The following is a 16086-nucleotide window of genomic DNA, read 5'->3' as shown; positions in this document are numbered from 1 at the left end:
TTGAGATTGGTATTATTGCTTTGCCATTTCCACCCCCTTTATTATAATTATTTTAAGTCTATTCCAGTACGTACTGGGATCAAATCCCTATTTATGGCTTTGTGATTTCATGCCTTCCTCCCTTTCAAAACTCACATATTCGTTTTCTCAGTCGGTTGCTCTGTGTGAACGATGTTTGCAGTTGACAGTCCATTGAAAGTTATGTTTTCCAGTGTCTTCTACCCTCACCCAATGGAGCCATGTTTAGTGAGATGCTGTTATTCCCAGCTGTCCTGGATCTCACAGGTCCAGGAGCCCAACCTGACTGACAAAGGCTGTGCGGAGGCGTGGGAGAGAGAGCATGCACTGGGGAGAAAGAGGGGGGAAGGTGTGTTTCTTAAGACCTTGGACTGAACAATGAGGATTTGGGGTGCTGCAGGCCCTCAGTTTCCTGAGTATAGCACGGGCATCCTAAGAATGGTGTCAAGAGGGTTACGCTGGCAGAAGAGGAGACAGGTGATTTGACTAGATGGTCATTTTCAGCTTAGGGTCATAGGCTTCACTAAAATGGTGACAATGGGAATCCAGTAAGATATTTGGAATGGAACTTAGAAACTGGATATTTCAGATTCAAGAGGAGGAAAACACATTTTATGCTTGGAAGGACAGATAAGGAAATAAGGAATTCAAGAGGAAGTAGGGGATGATAGATGCAAGAATTTGGGATACAGGTTAAGACTCAAGATATTAGTTGGGAATCTTAACCATTAAGGATAATTAAAGCTACGGCAATAGAGAACTAGCTGCAGAGAGGGAAGAGCAAGGACATAGAAATAAGGGTTCAATTTGGGGAGCTGCATTCAGCCCTAGGGTGAGTGGAAGGGAGACACAAAAGAGGAGCAGAGACAAAAATGGAGGAGGGTGCTGGGGGACTGGCTCAGTGCAATGTCTGGGAGGCCCAAGAAAGGGCAGGTGAGAAGGTGGCTGTGTGATGAGACAGGGCCGGGAGACCTAGAACCAGGTGCCTTTCATCGCTTCTGAGGAGGAGGAAGCAATGTTACCTGGAACATGGCTGGGAACGCGGAAGCTTAGTGCTAAGCACTGCTACCCAATAACCAGGTGGTCAGTTGTTGTCAAGGCTTATCTGTAGGTAGACTGCCTGCCTGGATAGGTACATGTGAGAAAATAGGAACCTGACAAGTTGCTCAGTTTCCCAGACTTCAAATTATCCTTCATTGTGTCCTCAGACAACACACCCAAAGCTCTACATTAGTTCAGGGAGCAGTGAAAGGTTGCTTTTGACTGATGAAATCCCAGGAATTTTCAAGGAAAAAGGAGTGTGAATGTGGCAGGTAGAGTTTTATAAGTAAGCCTTTAATCCATTTAGAATGTATTTGCATTTGATACGAAAAGGAAATGTCACGCAGGTATTCTAGTCCCGCTCCCCACACAAGAACGCAGGACATGGTGAGGCCAAAAAGGAACACCCACGGAGCCATAAGTAGAGGAGTCATACCACTATATTCTCACCAGCGGCATCCGCCTCTCTGCAATCCACTCTTGCTAGCCCCCATCCTCTGCTAGCGTAGCCACAGCAGTTATATTAGTGGCCAATGGCTCACTGGTTACAGCTGACGGCCAACTAGCCACAGCTGCTGGCCATCCGATCACAGTTGATGGCCATTTACTACCTGAGCCAGCACCTTTCTATGTGAGGTCGAGAGTCTGGAAACTGCTTTTTGGGGCTTTGTCCCCACAGGAAGTCTGCTATTTTCTCCCAAATAGACAGGTGTTTATATCCGCCATTTATTAAATGATTCATCCTTTTCTGACGGAATGGATCTGTCCCCTGGAAGTTACCACATATATTGGGAGCTGTTCCTGGTGTTTTTCTCATCTCTCTACCCTCTGTTTATCCCTACACATCCCAGTGCCATGTTGATTTAATTACAATGGCTGTATGATATGTTCTGATATCTGCTGAGGAAGGCAATCTCACTGATCTTTTTCAAATAGTTTCTAAGCTAGTAACCAGCATTTATTCTTTCTAATAATGAGATTATTTTAAAAATGTAAAGCAAAACAAAAACCTTATTTGACCACTTTAAATGTGATTGCATTAGATTTAGATATTATTTTGGGATAAATCAATATATTATTGATATGAAATCTTTCCAATCAAGAACCTATTTGCATTTCTATCACATTTTATCTGTTTTAATAAGATTTTAGTTTTCATATATAGGTCTTTCCCTTCCTGGTTAAGTATATTTCTAAATATATAATTTGTTAGTATAATTTCCCATTTCTAGATTTTGGTTAATAAACTAGGGAAAAGCTCTTGGTTTTTGTATATCTATGTTCTTTCTAGCCATCTGGCCATAGTCCCTTCTTTATCTGTAGTGTGTTTTCCCCTAGGCTCTTGGGCTTTCTATGTATATAATCTTATCATTAGTTTTATTTTATCTCTTTTGCCAACGTTTATTCCAGTTTTTAAAAATTATTATTTTCTCACCTTTTCATTTGCCAAAACCTCCAACATAGTTGTAAAAAGAAATACTGATTTATAAGTAATAGTGTCCTCATATCCTTCCTGAAGTTAGTGGAAATTGTCTTGGGGTTTTGCCATTTAGGATTATATTAATTACTGGTTTATAAGTGATCTTTATTTTATATTTAAGTGATTTCTTTCTATACTTATTTTACTCAGGGTTTTTATTTTTAGTAGCTGTAATATTTTATCAAATGCCTTTTCAGCAACTCTTGCTATATGATTTTTCTCCCATTTGTTGACCTCACAAGTTAATGCATGTCCTGTGTGTGTACCACCACAGCATTTCTGAAGAAAGTCCTAATTTGGTTCCATTGATGCATGCTGTTTGCTATTTTACATACAATTTTTGCATCTCATAAGTGATTATTAGTCTGTACTTTTCTTTTTTATAATCTCTTTATCAGATTTCACTATTGAATGTACAGCAGTTTCATAAAAAAAATTGGGACACCTGTCTTTTCTATGGTCTGGCATAGTTTGAATAACATTGAAAATAACTGTTCTGTAAAGGTCACATAAAACTTAGCATGAAACCATTTGGTCTGTAGGTCTCTAAACAACTTTCTAGGTATTTCCACCATAACTGACCAATTGAAGTTTTCTGCTTTTTGGTTCAGTATCAGCAATTAGTATTTTGCTGGGAAAGCGTCCTATTGTCTAGGTTTTCTTTGCTTTTTTTTTCCCCCCTTAGAGTTGTGTGAACTTAACCTCTTGTAAATCTTCTAATCTCTACTGTAATTATGGTTTTGTCGCTTTTCTTTTTTCTCCTTCTTAAGCTTGTGAAGGGTTTGTCTTTTTTTAAAAACTCTTTTTACATTTATTCTGTCTACATTTTTAATTTCTATTTTACTTCGATTTGTGATTTTATCTTTATCAATTTCCTATTCCTGGTTTCTTTTGATTTCTTTGTGGTTTTTGTTTATTTTGTGGGGTTTACAATTTTTTTTAAAGATGTGTATTTAGTTCTGTAATTTTTTATCTTTAATAATGAAGACATGAAGCTGCTTCATTAAGTTTCCTCCAAGTATAGCTTCATTGAGTCCCATAAGTTTTGATATATTTTCCTTTTCATTACTCTTTAGATAGTTTATAATTTCCTTTTTAATTCCTTTCTGATCCAAGGTTATCCAGGAGTGTGTTTCTTATTTCTGAGTGCATCAGTGGGATCTTCAAACTGCATATATACCAGTGTTTTCTTACTTTCTTTTTAAATTAAAGGCATAAATAACTAACAGTCAGGAGCTCATGGTGAGTCTGAAGTAGTTTTTCCTAAAGCCAAGAAATTAGCTGCATTGGTTGTTGGCCTGGGAGACCTTGTCACAGTAAAAAAAGATTTTCTTTGGGCTCTTTGAAGAATTCTAACTAGGCATGCCTGTTCTCACAGATCTCCAGGTGGAGAAGCACTAAGTAGGTGGTTATATTTTTTTCTGACCTTTGCTGAAAAGGATCTATACAACTCTTCTTTAGAGCGATCATTTTTCCAATTTTTTTTTTAATTTCCAGAAAAATAATGGTTTCTGAGTATGAATTAAATTCAGAGATAGGATTTTTTTAATTAAATAAATTGCATAAATAGTACAGTATATAGCAGACATTTCATATTGAAAAAATAAAATGCTTTTATAGGCACTTGTATCTTTTTCATGTATTTTGAAGTTAAAAGTCTCAAATTGCTCAAATCCTTTTTCCCTCCCTCACAGACGGAGTATGCAAGGTTTGAGAATGGCCGATTTGTATACCGAATAAACCGCTCCCCGATGTGTGAATACATGATCAACTTCATCCACAAGCTCAAACACTTACCAGAGAAATATATGATGAATAGTGTTTTGGAAAACTTCACAATTTTATTGGTAACTGTTTTGTCTCTTCCCTGTTTTGACAGATTCGGCCATGAGGCTGGTGGGGAAAGGCAGGAAGGTAGACCTGGGAGGCACAGGGGCCTGGGCCAGGGGTCTGACCAGGCTGCTGAGTTGGGCCTTAGGCAGTCAATCAGCTGTTGAATTCACACATTCAAGGGGCAAGCCTGAGCTTGGTTCGGCTCAAGTGTGTAGAGGAGACGGGGTCTCATCTGGCTGGGGTTTCTAAACTTGGCACCACCGGAATTCAGGGGGGTAATAAAAAGTCATGGTCCGAGGGTCTCAATTCTGGTTACGAATGAGAAAGACCTGGAGAAAGACCTTGATATCTAAAAATCCTGATGCCAAGATTGCAACCTATATTTATTGAATCGGGGTCTCTGAGGATAGGACCCAGGCATGTATACTTTTTAAAGTTCCCTGGGTAATTCCTGTGTCGGCCAAGTTTGAATCTTAGCAACAACATGTTGTGCAAATCATAAATGAGGCAAACACTGAGTCAGTAGGTTTTGTACTTCAAACATACCTTGACTCATTTTGTGAAGGATTTGCGGTCTTAGAAGTAACACACATTAAGAAGTAACACACATTAAAATATAAACACTCAGTACCAGAAGAAATATAAATTAGAATAGAATGACATGACCAGGAAGGGTTAGAAATATTCTCCAGAGACTGTAAAGTACGGTCAAAACTTAATGGGCAGGGAGAGGAAAAAACAAACATGCTCCACTTGCTGGCTCCCCTGGGTAATTCTGGGTGCGTGGTACGGGAGAGGGGTGCTTCGTATTTCACTTTAAAATAAGTTTCTCATGGAGGCTTCGCTTGGGCACTTGGGAGGTTATGAAGAATAGTGCTGTCCTCAGATTATACCTATAAGATATATAGTAATAGGTTTCGTAAGGCTCATTTAAAAAATAATAATAATATTCTTTGATTAAACAGAAGGACAAATGCCCAAACAAAACTTGGTGGAAACAATTTTGCTAAAAGGGTCAGCAAAACAATATTGGGGTCAAGTAGGCTTCCGAAGTCCTGCGTTGTTACAGACCATGGTCCTCAATCAGTCATGTGCTGGTAGAAAAAAGAAAAGACTCTACCTTAAACCGCCCCCACCCCCGCAAAAAAAAACAACACCCTGATTTATAGCTTTTGCTCATTTCTGTGGTGTAAATACCCCCTCCATGGGCAATTTCAAGCTACCAGTGGTTGTCCAGCTCATGAAATTCCTGAATATGTAATAATAATTTTCAAGAGATAGGAGCCAGTTCCCTCACACCAATGTAAAAAAAAAATAAAAAGTGAAGATTTAAAACTTCAAAGATTAAAAGCCTCTGCGTATTAGGATCGATCCAGGAAGCTTTTGAAAGTTCTGAGGCCTGGACCCCGCCGTAGATTAATAAAATGAGAATCCTCAAGGGGTTCTTCTGCACACGGGGTGGAGACCCTTGCTCTAGGGGATTGGTAAATGAGCCGGGTTTCATTTATTGCAGGGAGAGAATTTCAGTGGATGCTCAAGCGTGTCCAAGTCCCTCTAAAATTTAGAAACTAGCAATCTGAGGGAAAGTTTGGAAGACGTGTTCTTTAGTAACTATGATTCGTTCGTATCCTGTTCTCTAATGATCTTTGGCGAAAATGGAGCAGTTCAAGGTTTGGGGTGCTGGCAGGTCCTTGTCATAAGGTACTTTCTGTTGTATTTAAGTACAGATCATCGTGTCGCTCAGGTGAGCAGAAGGTGAGTGTGGCACCCTGGTGCAGGTATGAAATAGCCTCGGGAATTTACCAAAACTGAGTGGATGGCCAGCCGACCTCTCTTGAAAGGAGCCTTAGCTAGTTCTTAAAAACTAGTTCTCAGTCTGTTTCAGCATTTTGTTTCTAACTTTTGTTTAGTTAAGTGTTTCAATCGAGCTGTGGAGGGTGCAGCTCACAGTGGCCCATGTGGGGATCAAACCGGCAACCTTGTTGTTCAGAGCACCGCGCTCTAACCAACTGAGCTAACCAGCCACCCCTGTTTGCGCATTTTAAGGAATATGTCCTCAGTCCCTAAAACCCTACCTCACAGAGTATATCTGAGGAAAATAAGGCCTGGGGAAAATGTAAAGTCCATCCAACTGTCAGTAATGCTCCTTTTAGGAGATGTGACTTTAAGCATCGTAGATGTCCAGAGAACACACCATGTTGAATGGATTTCACAGTGTATCATTAAGCAACTAAATAAGTGTCTTTCATGTAAAGAATTAGCGCTCAATAAGCATTTGCTAGAAATAGTATATTTTAGCTTTAGAAAAGCTGAAATCAAACCAGCACTCCTGGATGAGGAGAATAACATCGTCTCACGGATAACAAGAGAAAGAGCACTTTTCAGCTCTTCCTCGGGGTGGCATGTAGGAACATGGCCGGGTTGGCAGCTGCCGGACATAGTTGTGGGTGTTTTATTACATCCATTGGATACAAAGCCTGTGTGAAAAAGACCACATCCAGACCTTACTGGCTGGTGGGCTAGACTTGCTGATCTCATTGGGGTGATTCAGGAATTGGGGTGAACTTGTAGATGCGGGGCCTTAGTGACAGCATCCAAACAGAGACTGTGGAAGACAGCAACCGAACCTCAGGCCGGGTATTCCTGTCGTCTTTTGAGGTTGTGTTCAGACATACAGGCGGCTAGAAACATTTTTTTTTCTTTCCTCCTTTAGAATCTCAATCACGAAGCCTAAACAGGATGTATTCTTTCATAGAAAGTTGGCGAGCAGGTAGGATAGATCATAGAGGTTCCAGGCACGTGCTGAACCTTTTGTAAATGTTCTATTGTGAAATCCTCACTGCAGAACTATGAGGTCCTTTTTATGCCCATTTTATGGATAAGTAACGTCCGGCCTACCCAAGGTCACAGAATCAGTAACAGGCATAAATTAAGATTTAAATTGATGGAAAAGACACTTTGCAGAGTATTTCATGAGCATGGAATCAGAAGACTTGGGTTTAAGACCCAGCTCTACTTTATGACTTTGGAGAAGTCATTGCAAATCTGTGGATCTGTGTCCTCATCTATTTACAAGCAAACTGCTCAAATCTGTACTCTCCACCTCCAAGGTTTATTAAGAATGTTTTAATTCAAAAAAGATTTTAAAAAATGTTAAAAAAGAATGTTTTAATTCAGTCAGCTAAACTATGGAGAGATTGTATGTACTAGCTGCTGGAATACAATACAAATAAGACAGAAAGACTGTTTTCATAGTAAATCTTGGCCTGGTATGGGAAAAAAGGCATGTAAATAAATGATTGCAATACAAGGCAATAGTGGCCGTAATATACTTGTAAGACAGGCATCGTGAAGTACAGGGAAGTTTAATTACCTGAGCAGGTACCTGTACTTGGAGTGACGTAGGGAGTTCTCAGGAATGTTAAAAGACGAAGTTTAAGTTGCCTTGATGGAAAAACAGACATTTTTCAGATTTATCAAGAAAGGAGCCATTCCATGGGCGTATACTTAAGTGTCAGGTGCTGGGATGCTGTGGACTAGAAAGGCAGGGCAGCCACCCTGGAGTCTGGTGAGGGAGACAGGCATTCCTCGAGTAATCACAAACTGAATGGAAACTAAGCTGTGGCCGATGGCTGCCACGATAGGTGTATGGTGCCAAGAGAGCATGTATTGGAAGGTTTTGACTTAGTTCATGAAGTCAGGGAACGCTCCCCTGAGGAAGAAGCCTTGAGAGATACCTGCCAGAAGAATAGGAAGAAGAGAAGCCTACTGCAGATAGGAGGCAGGCGGCAAGTAGGAGGACTGCAAACAGGGTCATGTGGCTGCTATGGAGAAAGCGGGGAGAGCAAGGAGCAGTGAGCTGGCTGGGGAGGAACTGCCAGACTGGGTAGGGTCTCCTTGGCCTGGTGGGATGAGAACAGGTGTTCTCCTCATCCTCAAGTTTTAGAGTTTAAAATAGACCATCAGGCTTTTCAAGCACAAGTGTGTTGTTCTCAGATCTATCTATCTATATCTATCTATCTATCTATCTATCTATCTATCTATCTATATACACTTTTTTATTATTAGTTTCAGGTGTACAAAACAATGTAATAGTTAGCCATTTCACCCCTCACAAAGTGGTTAGCCACCCTCCCCCAATCTATTGCCCCTCTGACATCGTAAATGTCTATTACAATTGCATTGACTCTATTCCCTATGCTGTACTCAATATCCCGTAACTATGTATATATTAAATTATAGTTGACATACAATATTATTCAGCTTCAGCTTCAGGTGTACAGTGCAGTGGTCAGGCATCTGCTTAGATTTATATTTCTTACAAAGTTTTAGTGGCTGCTGTGTGCCAGTGGGACTAGTGCTGAGTAGGGTGGCTCCCAGTAGCGAAGTCCAGATGAGGTTTGTGGTACCTTGGCAGTGGAAAGAGGATGGATTCAAGAACGATTCAGGAGGTAAAAGCAGCAGGACATGGCATTTGTTTGGATATGGGGATGAGAAAGAGAGGTTTCAAGGATGAAAGACCTGCAGGTTAGAGTATTTGATCTGGGAGGGAAGTGGCAAGAAGACTAGAAGAGCACGTGGGGACCAGTATTGAGAAAAGTTTTTATTGCCCAGGGGCAAAAAAACATAACTAATTCATCACTGTATCAATGCATTTGTCTAGAGCAGCATGGCACAATGGTTAAGAAAAAGGTCTTCAGAGTCAGAAGAGCTGGGTTTCTTAGTTGACAGTTGTATAACCTTAAACAAATTAACCCCCCAGCCTCCTTCTCGGTCAGAAAGGGAGTGAACTAGCTCCTGTGCACAGGATTGTTGTAATATTATCTGAGACAATGTGTAGATAGCATTTCATACTGAGTAGATACGTACTAAGCAGTCAATGTATGCTGGCTAGGATGTGCATTTCCATTCAACAAATTATTAAGTAACTGTTGTGTGCCAAACAGTAAACTGATAACTAGTTACTAGGAAGTGTGGTCCCTGTTCTTCAGGAACTTAAAGTCCACTGGATGAGATGGACATTAAAAATAATATCATACAAATCTATGAAGTATTTACAGTACAGACTGCCATGGTGGGAAAATTCACAAGCTCTGTGAGACCATGAACTTGGATGCCTTAAGGGTGGGGGAAATTAATGGGCAAAGCAACCTGATACATGGGTGGAATGAGGCTCTCCATGAACTGGACCAGGCTCCCCAATTCAAAATGTAAAGAATGATCTATTCGACGTGATTCTACCACTGTTCCTTTACTCCGTACATATTTTACTGTACCAGGCACTGCTGGTTAATAGTGCTGGGCAACGCGCTCGTGAAGCTGGTGTCTGTCATTGGCTATTGTGAAACAAATTTAGTACAAGTTTAGAAATAAGATGGGAGACAATTCCGAGGATAAATGACTGTCCTGTGGGACAGAGTTCTAGAAAATTGTCATTGTTGTAAAGAAATCGGCCCGCCAAACACCCCACACTAATTCTTCTGGGGCTCAGATTATGGGTGAGACCCTGTCTGTAAGGTCTTTCTTACATATGGTAACTCAGCTTAGACAGGATTCAAGTCAGACCCATCATATCCTGAAGTCATGCTAGAGGGGGCAGAGTGAAGCCGAACAGGTCTCTGATAATCCACTTGTTGGACGTTAGACTGTTCTTTTCCAAGTAAATCATAGTCATCATGGCATAGATGGAATATGTTTTCATCCGTGTGGTGTTTATATGTATATATACTTTTTTTTTTTTTAACAGGTGGTAACAAACAGGGATACACAAGAAACTCTCCTCTGCATGGCCTGTGTATTTGAAGTTTCAAATAGTGAACATGGAGCACAACATCATATTTACAGGCTTGTAAAGGACTGAACATGGTTATTTATATATATAGATACCTGTATATACACACACACACACACACATATGTGCGCACACACACACTCTCTCCATTATTGAATGACTGACTGTAAACCTCACCACGCAGGGGTGGTCCCCTGACCCTGAGGTCACCCTACTTTTCTAAATCCTGTTTGAGTGAAGTCATTTTTTCATGTATTCATACTATCATTGTAGCTGTGAAGTTCTGGTACAGTTGTAAAAAGAGAAATCGAGTTGTTTCTATGTGTTCTTCAGATCTGCAGCCCACAATTTCTCGGGAAAGGTGAACCTTAAGAACCCAAGTCTCTGTCCGCAGAGACCTGTTTCTAATTGTGGTAGAAAATATTCAGACAGAGCATTTGCCATGGGACATTTACAGCCTTTATACAAATGTATTTAGTTCTTTTGCTTTTCCAACATAAAATTCTTGTTTTAAGATACAAGTAAAATTAATCTTTAAATATAAGTGTAAATTAGTACACAAAACTAAGAATCTTTAGACTTATCTTTGTAACTAATTAGGGTGGAAGTTATGAAAGAATGTAATTCACTAAATTATTTTTTAAATGAAACTTTTCTTTCTTTTTTGAAACCAAATGTTAAAATGTAGCCTTAAGAAATGCTTGGTAGAAATATCCTAATGAGACAAATTTGTACTTTGTTTGCAAGGTTAAAACTAATCTCCTAATCCATTAAACTCTTGAACAGGTATTACAAAAGAAGAAACCTTCACCCCTTATCCTTAACATATATAGTATATTTAAAAATATAAAATTGTATTGTACTAATGTGATGATTGATTATTTAATGAAAAAGAAAAGATGGCTTTTTTTTTGCAATAAGTAGATAAATACTGAAAATCTAAACTTACAATGTTTATAGTCTTGTGTGTGCAGTTATATTTTATATGGACAACCAAATTTTTTATTAAGATGCATAAATATTTGAACCACTGAAATTTAATAACAAAAAAATTAAAATTGGCAAGAGTACTGCACTGTGAGCTGCAAAGTATAGAAAATCCTGTGGCTGGGAGAACATTTCATCAACCAAACAAGTTAAAGGCTCTTCAGTTTTAGCATCTCTGCTTCCCAGAAATTCACAAGCATCCTCACCAGCCTGTGGATAAATTGTTTATTTCTGGTGATCCAATATGCATATTAACCTGCTATGATTATATGTGTATCTATGTGTTTGTGTATACATATATACACATATACATATATAGTTATTCAACACATATTTATTGAACATCTATTTAGTGTCACTCAGTTTGCTAGGTGCTGATATGTGTGTATATATATATGTATATATATATGTATATATATATATGTATATATATATATATATATATATATATCTCAATCTGTTTCTGTAGATCAATATATTTTCCAAGGACGTCATCCATTTTCTTGTCATCTCTCAATTAGTCACAGTACTTGTTTGACTGAGGTTTAAGAGGCCCAGCTATCTATCTCTGACCTTTTCAAACAGGCTCATTTGGGAGGTGTTCCCTTCCCAGGAGAGATTCAGCTTTCCAACCCAAATATTCCAAAGCATGGCCCAGGCACAGTTGGTTGGATATAGCCACATACCTTGGGTTCTTTACATAACTGCTTCATTGGGAAATACCCCCAATGGGCATACCCCCAACTTCCCAGAGGAAAGTGACATTTTTGTAATTGTGAGGAGTATGTTAACACCATAGATCATGGAATAAGTTTCCTAAGATGTGAAACATGTCAAGACTTTTATATCAAGTCTGAAAATACTAACTTTGTTTTATCGCATCCAAGTAACCTATACACCCCCTTTCCTGTCTCACTGTCTGCTCTGACCCTGCTTGTATATTGGTGAGGATCTGGTGGTCATGAGCATGAGGGCGTGGCCAGCTCATGGCAACAGAACACAGGGCCAAGCCTGACCCCTCCCAAACTCATGCCATTGGTCACTGGGAAGACCAGGGGAGAACGTGCAAAACCTACCCCATGTGGAGCGTGCGTCCGTACATAAACTAGTAGGATGGTGCCCATCTTCCCTCTGTAAAGCAACTGCCATTTGTTTCCTGATTCCAAGTGGGCCTTGCAAGGATTGCCCCAGTTGTCTGCTCTTCCATCTGCTCTTCAGCCCCAGCACTTAAGTTTCCATGATCATCATCTTTACAACTTCTGTTGGTCGCTCCTTTTAGCAGGGATGCTTCTCTTGCTCCTGTCCTGCATCTTCCCTCGAAGGAACCCCCACTCTTTCAGGACCAGCGACCTATGAAGGTGGGCAAATGATTTACGTGGCTCAAAGCGAGGCCATCCCAGCACTCCAGGGGAGAAGTGTCTGTTTCCCACCCAGGAATGAGGCTCTTCCGTGCTGCCAGGAGGGCTCTTGGGATTTACTTTTCAAAGCACAAACACACTGAGATCCAAGAAGGCCACCTGGGAGGTAGTTCTGTTGGCTGCAGAGAACAGCATACCCTGGCCTGCTGACTCAGAGTCTCCTGGGCCCTCTGATGGTTCACCACCAATGTCCTCCTCCCCCGAATGCCTTGGTAGTGAGTTTGGGGGATTTACATGAACAACCTTGAGGGTTACATTTTGCTCCTGAAACATTTCTAAGATCTATTAAAGTTATTTCTTGTCTTGCTCTTCTCAAGTTTTCTCCAGGGCAGATATTTTTCCTATCTTATCCATTGGTCCAGTCACCCAAACTCTTGGCCCTCTTCATCTCTCCCACATTAGACTTTGGGTTGGCATTTGTTTTTAACATCAAATCCACGCCTGTCTCTGGTCTTTGGCCCTTTATGGCAGTCTCTCCTCCCTTTGTTGGTAAAGCTTTCTAAACCATAAAGAAGCCTTTCCAAGGCTCTGTCTTCACTGTTCGCTCCTGGGTGCTTCCTCTCCTGGTGACCCTCCACTACCAGGTTTCATTCAGGGACCTCTCATGCTTTCACTGGAGAATTTGGAGGCCAGTTTTCCACAACTTAAATGGAGTAGCTGAACAACTGGGCTCTGGTCTGTTGGCATTCTTTTCCATCTTAGCAAGACCTACAGTAAAATCAGGACTTCTTCAAGAACATGTCCTAGAATTCCAGAATGTCCAAACTACCCTAGATCAGTGTCAACCTCAATACTGTTGACATTTTGTACCAGATGATTCTTTGTTGTGTGGAGCTGTCCTGTACAGTATAGGTTTGGCAACATCCCTGGCCTCTGCTCACAAGATGCTAGTAGCACCCCTTCCCTCAGTTGTCACAACCCAAAATGACTTCACACATTGCCAAATGTCCCAGGGGGCACAAAAGTTGAGAACCTCTGCCCTAGATCTTACAGGTGACAAACACTGTACTTGAGATTTCCTTTTTCCTTCCATTTCACCCCGAGATAGTGTGTCTCCCTATTTCAAATCATCAAGAGGCAGGTAGGAATATTATGCAAGTGACCTTGTGTCTGTGTTTCTTCCTGTTTGAGAACTTCCACTTCACAACAGGTTCTGTCTTGCCACAAGTATTCTTACACTCATCCCTGGGGAAGTTGGGAACAGCTGGTCACCATCATCCCTCTGATCAAGTCACACCTATTTATAAAGAGCATTTCTAATTTGATATTTAACTCTTAGTTTACTGGGTAAAAATAAATCCCAGCTATTTGCATTATTTCTCATAAGCTCATGGGTCTCATTATCAAACCTTTCATCATTTCAGTACATTTCCTCCGGTCTTCTACTTTCTGCCTTACACTCAATGCTGTTTGTAATTTGCGAAAGCCTCTGGAACATGTCTTTTCATCTGGAGAGATGGAGGAGAGAGGGATCAGTTCCAGAAGAGGGCTGAGAGTAATTTTGGTTTCTTTATTGAGCTCAAAGAGAGCACAATGTATTCGCCTTCATTTTGTAGATGAGAAAGTTGAGGCTCTGAAGGAAGGTGACTTGCCCCAAATCACACAGCGTGGTTAGTGGCAGAATCAGGGTGAAGCTTTGGGATGCCTGCCACCTACTCTTCAGTCTCTTCTGGGGAGGTTGTTCCTCTTTGGTGCTCAGGCTTAAATGATCCCTGCAGATGTGGGGACAGCGCCAGTTCAGAAGAGAGAGGGAGATGAAGAGCCCCCTCTGCCAAAGCCCCGGCATCACCCCCAGGCTGATGCTGCTTCTCACACCCCACAGGGCCTTGTCTGCTTGGAGCTCTCTGAGGCGTTTACAAGCGGATGTGAAATCTGATGAGCCTCTTCGCTTACTCTGAGGACAGTTCACCCGCCACAGGCTTGGAGTCAAATGTCTACTTTCTAAGCACCCCAGCAGCAGAGTCCCACACTCAGAGCAGCCAAAAAAACAGGCTCCGTTCCAAACACTTGGTGTTACAAGTCCCCAGGTGACTTTAAAACCCAAGTCTGTAGGTTTCAATGCTGCAGTGGCTTTAGCAGTTTGTTTTTGTACAACCATAAATTATTTAAATCCCCTGAGATGACAGTCAACTTTTCAAATCCTGGTACCTATAATTTGTATAATATTGTATATGCTCTGGTACACTACGCTTGTCCTAACGAAGGGTAGAACCAGTTTTGTCTGTTGGTGTTCATACCTGTAACATTAAGAGGATATGTCAGCACCGCTCATTTCTTTATGTTGATGTTTCTGTGGCAAAGCCCTGCACATGTCATTTCTGAAAAGCCTTAACTCTTTGAGATGATGTGTGTAGGGTGTGCAGTGCAAAAGGGTGCCTCGGAACTGTGAGCCCTTTTGTAAGCTGGAAGCATTTCTCTTACTACTGTTACTTTTTTAGGGAGTTTTAAATTCAGAGCTGCCAAAGCGTTCCAGTAAGCAGTGCCTTAGTGATACCTTAGTTGTGCCGCCAGCCTTTTCTTAACACCAGTTTTCAATGTCCATTGACTAATTGGCCCACTATTTAAAACAGAACAAGCAGGAATTGTTTGCATTTTGTTTGGTAAGCCCATTTTTCTCTAGTTCTATAGACATCTGACCATTTGGTCCAAAAGCTAAAATGGAACAGAAGTTCATTCTGTGACCACACCTTCAATGTATAAACCAAAACGAAAGGTTTTGCAACTTCATAGTTGACTATGAAAAAGCAAATTGTACTTTTAATGTTGCCTTTTAAATTCACGACCAAATACTTAGCTATTTGTGAATCTTCTGCACTCTAGCATGAAAGTGCCTTTGGTTTGAGATTCCAGCTTAGAAAAGTGCTGCCATAATAACGATCATTTGTAGAGAGACCAAAAATATTTTGAGATCACCGTAATGCCTTTGGTTCACCGGGATGAGTAACCAACCACAAGCCTCTGTTCGCAAGAGCACGACATGGACCCTGCCTGCTGGGAGTCTGTCTGCCGTGGAGACCCCCCACTACCACTCATGAGGAGCACACAACAGCAGGAGTGGACCCAGTGTTTGTGTGTGCCGATGACCCCATGTGTCATCTCCGCCCATCACCCAGCCCTGCATCCACGTGAAGGAACTTCCACACAAACGACAGACTCTCGGCCACTGGACAGACTTGTCCTCCTCCTAACGTTCGTGTTCAGTCTCTGTGGAGGCTTTCTTTTCCATTCAGATGACAGTGCGCACTTACCTGGTTCCCACAGTGATACCATTTGGAGAGTTGGAAGCCTCAAACTGAGATGCCAGTGCAGAACAAAAATGAGTTAGGGTCATGACAATTGAAGTGTTCTTCTTAGGGCGAAAATGTTGACTCTGAGTGTTGTGTATGAATGTGCTGTGAGAAACTTCCAAAGAGCACCATTCACAATTCGGCATTTTCCAAGAATGTTCCAGCCCTCAAAAGGGCAACCCTTGAAAGTCCATGTTGGCTTTGATCAAAGCATTGCATAAATTGGGAAAG

At 41.0% G+C, this 16086-nt stretch overlaps 1 protein-coding gene across 4 annotated transcripts in view; it reads left to right on the top strand.

Annotated features, from left to right (window-relative positions):
* The window catches only part of TEAD1 (TEA domain transcription factor 1), a 249330-nt gene extending 238096 nt beyond the window's left edge, over window positions 1-11234 (top strand). For all 4 annotated transcript variants that reach the window (XM_081063598.1, XM_081063596.1, XM_081063597.1 and 1 more), the window contains 2 exons: window positions 4234-4386; window positions 10119-11234. In XM_081063598.1, the coding sequence (XP_080919724.1) occupies window positions 4234-4386; window positions 10119-10232 (267 nt within the window). In that variant the 3' untranslated portion in view covers window positions 10233-11234. The remainder of the gene's footprint in view (window positions 1-4233; window positions 4387-10118) is intronic.
* Window positions 11235-16086: the final 4852 nt, after the last annotated feature.

The sequence above is a fragment of the Rhinolophus hipposideros genome, assembly GCF_964194185.1.
Source record: "Rhinolophus hipposideros genome assembly, chromosome: 10".
Taxonomy (NCBI): domain Eukaryota; kingdom Metazoa; phylum Chordata; class Mammalia; order Chiroptera; family Rhinolophidae; genus Rhinolophus; species Rhinolophus hipposideros.
This window is presented reverse-complemented; position numbering and strand designations above follow the sequence as displayed.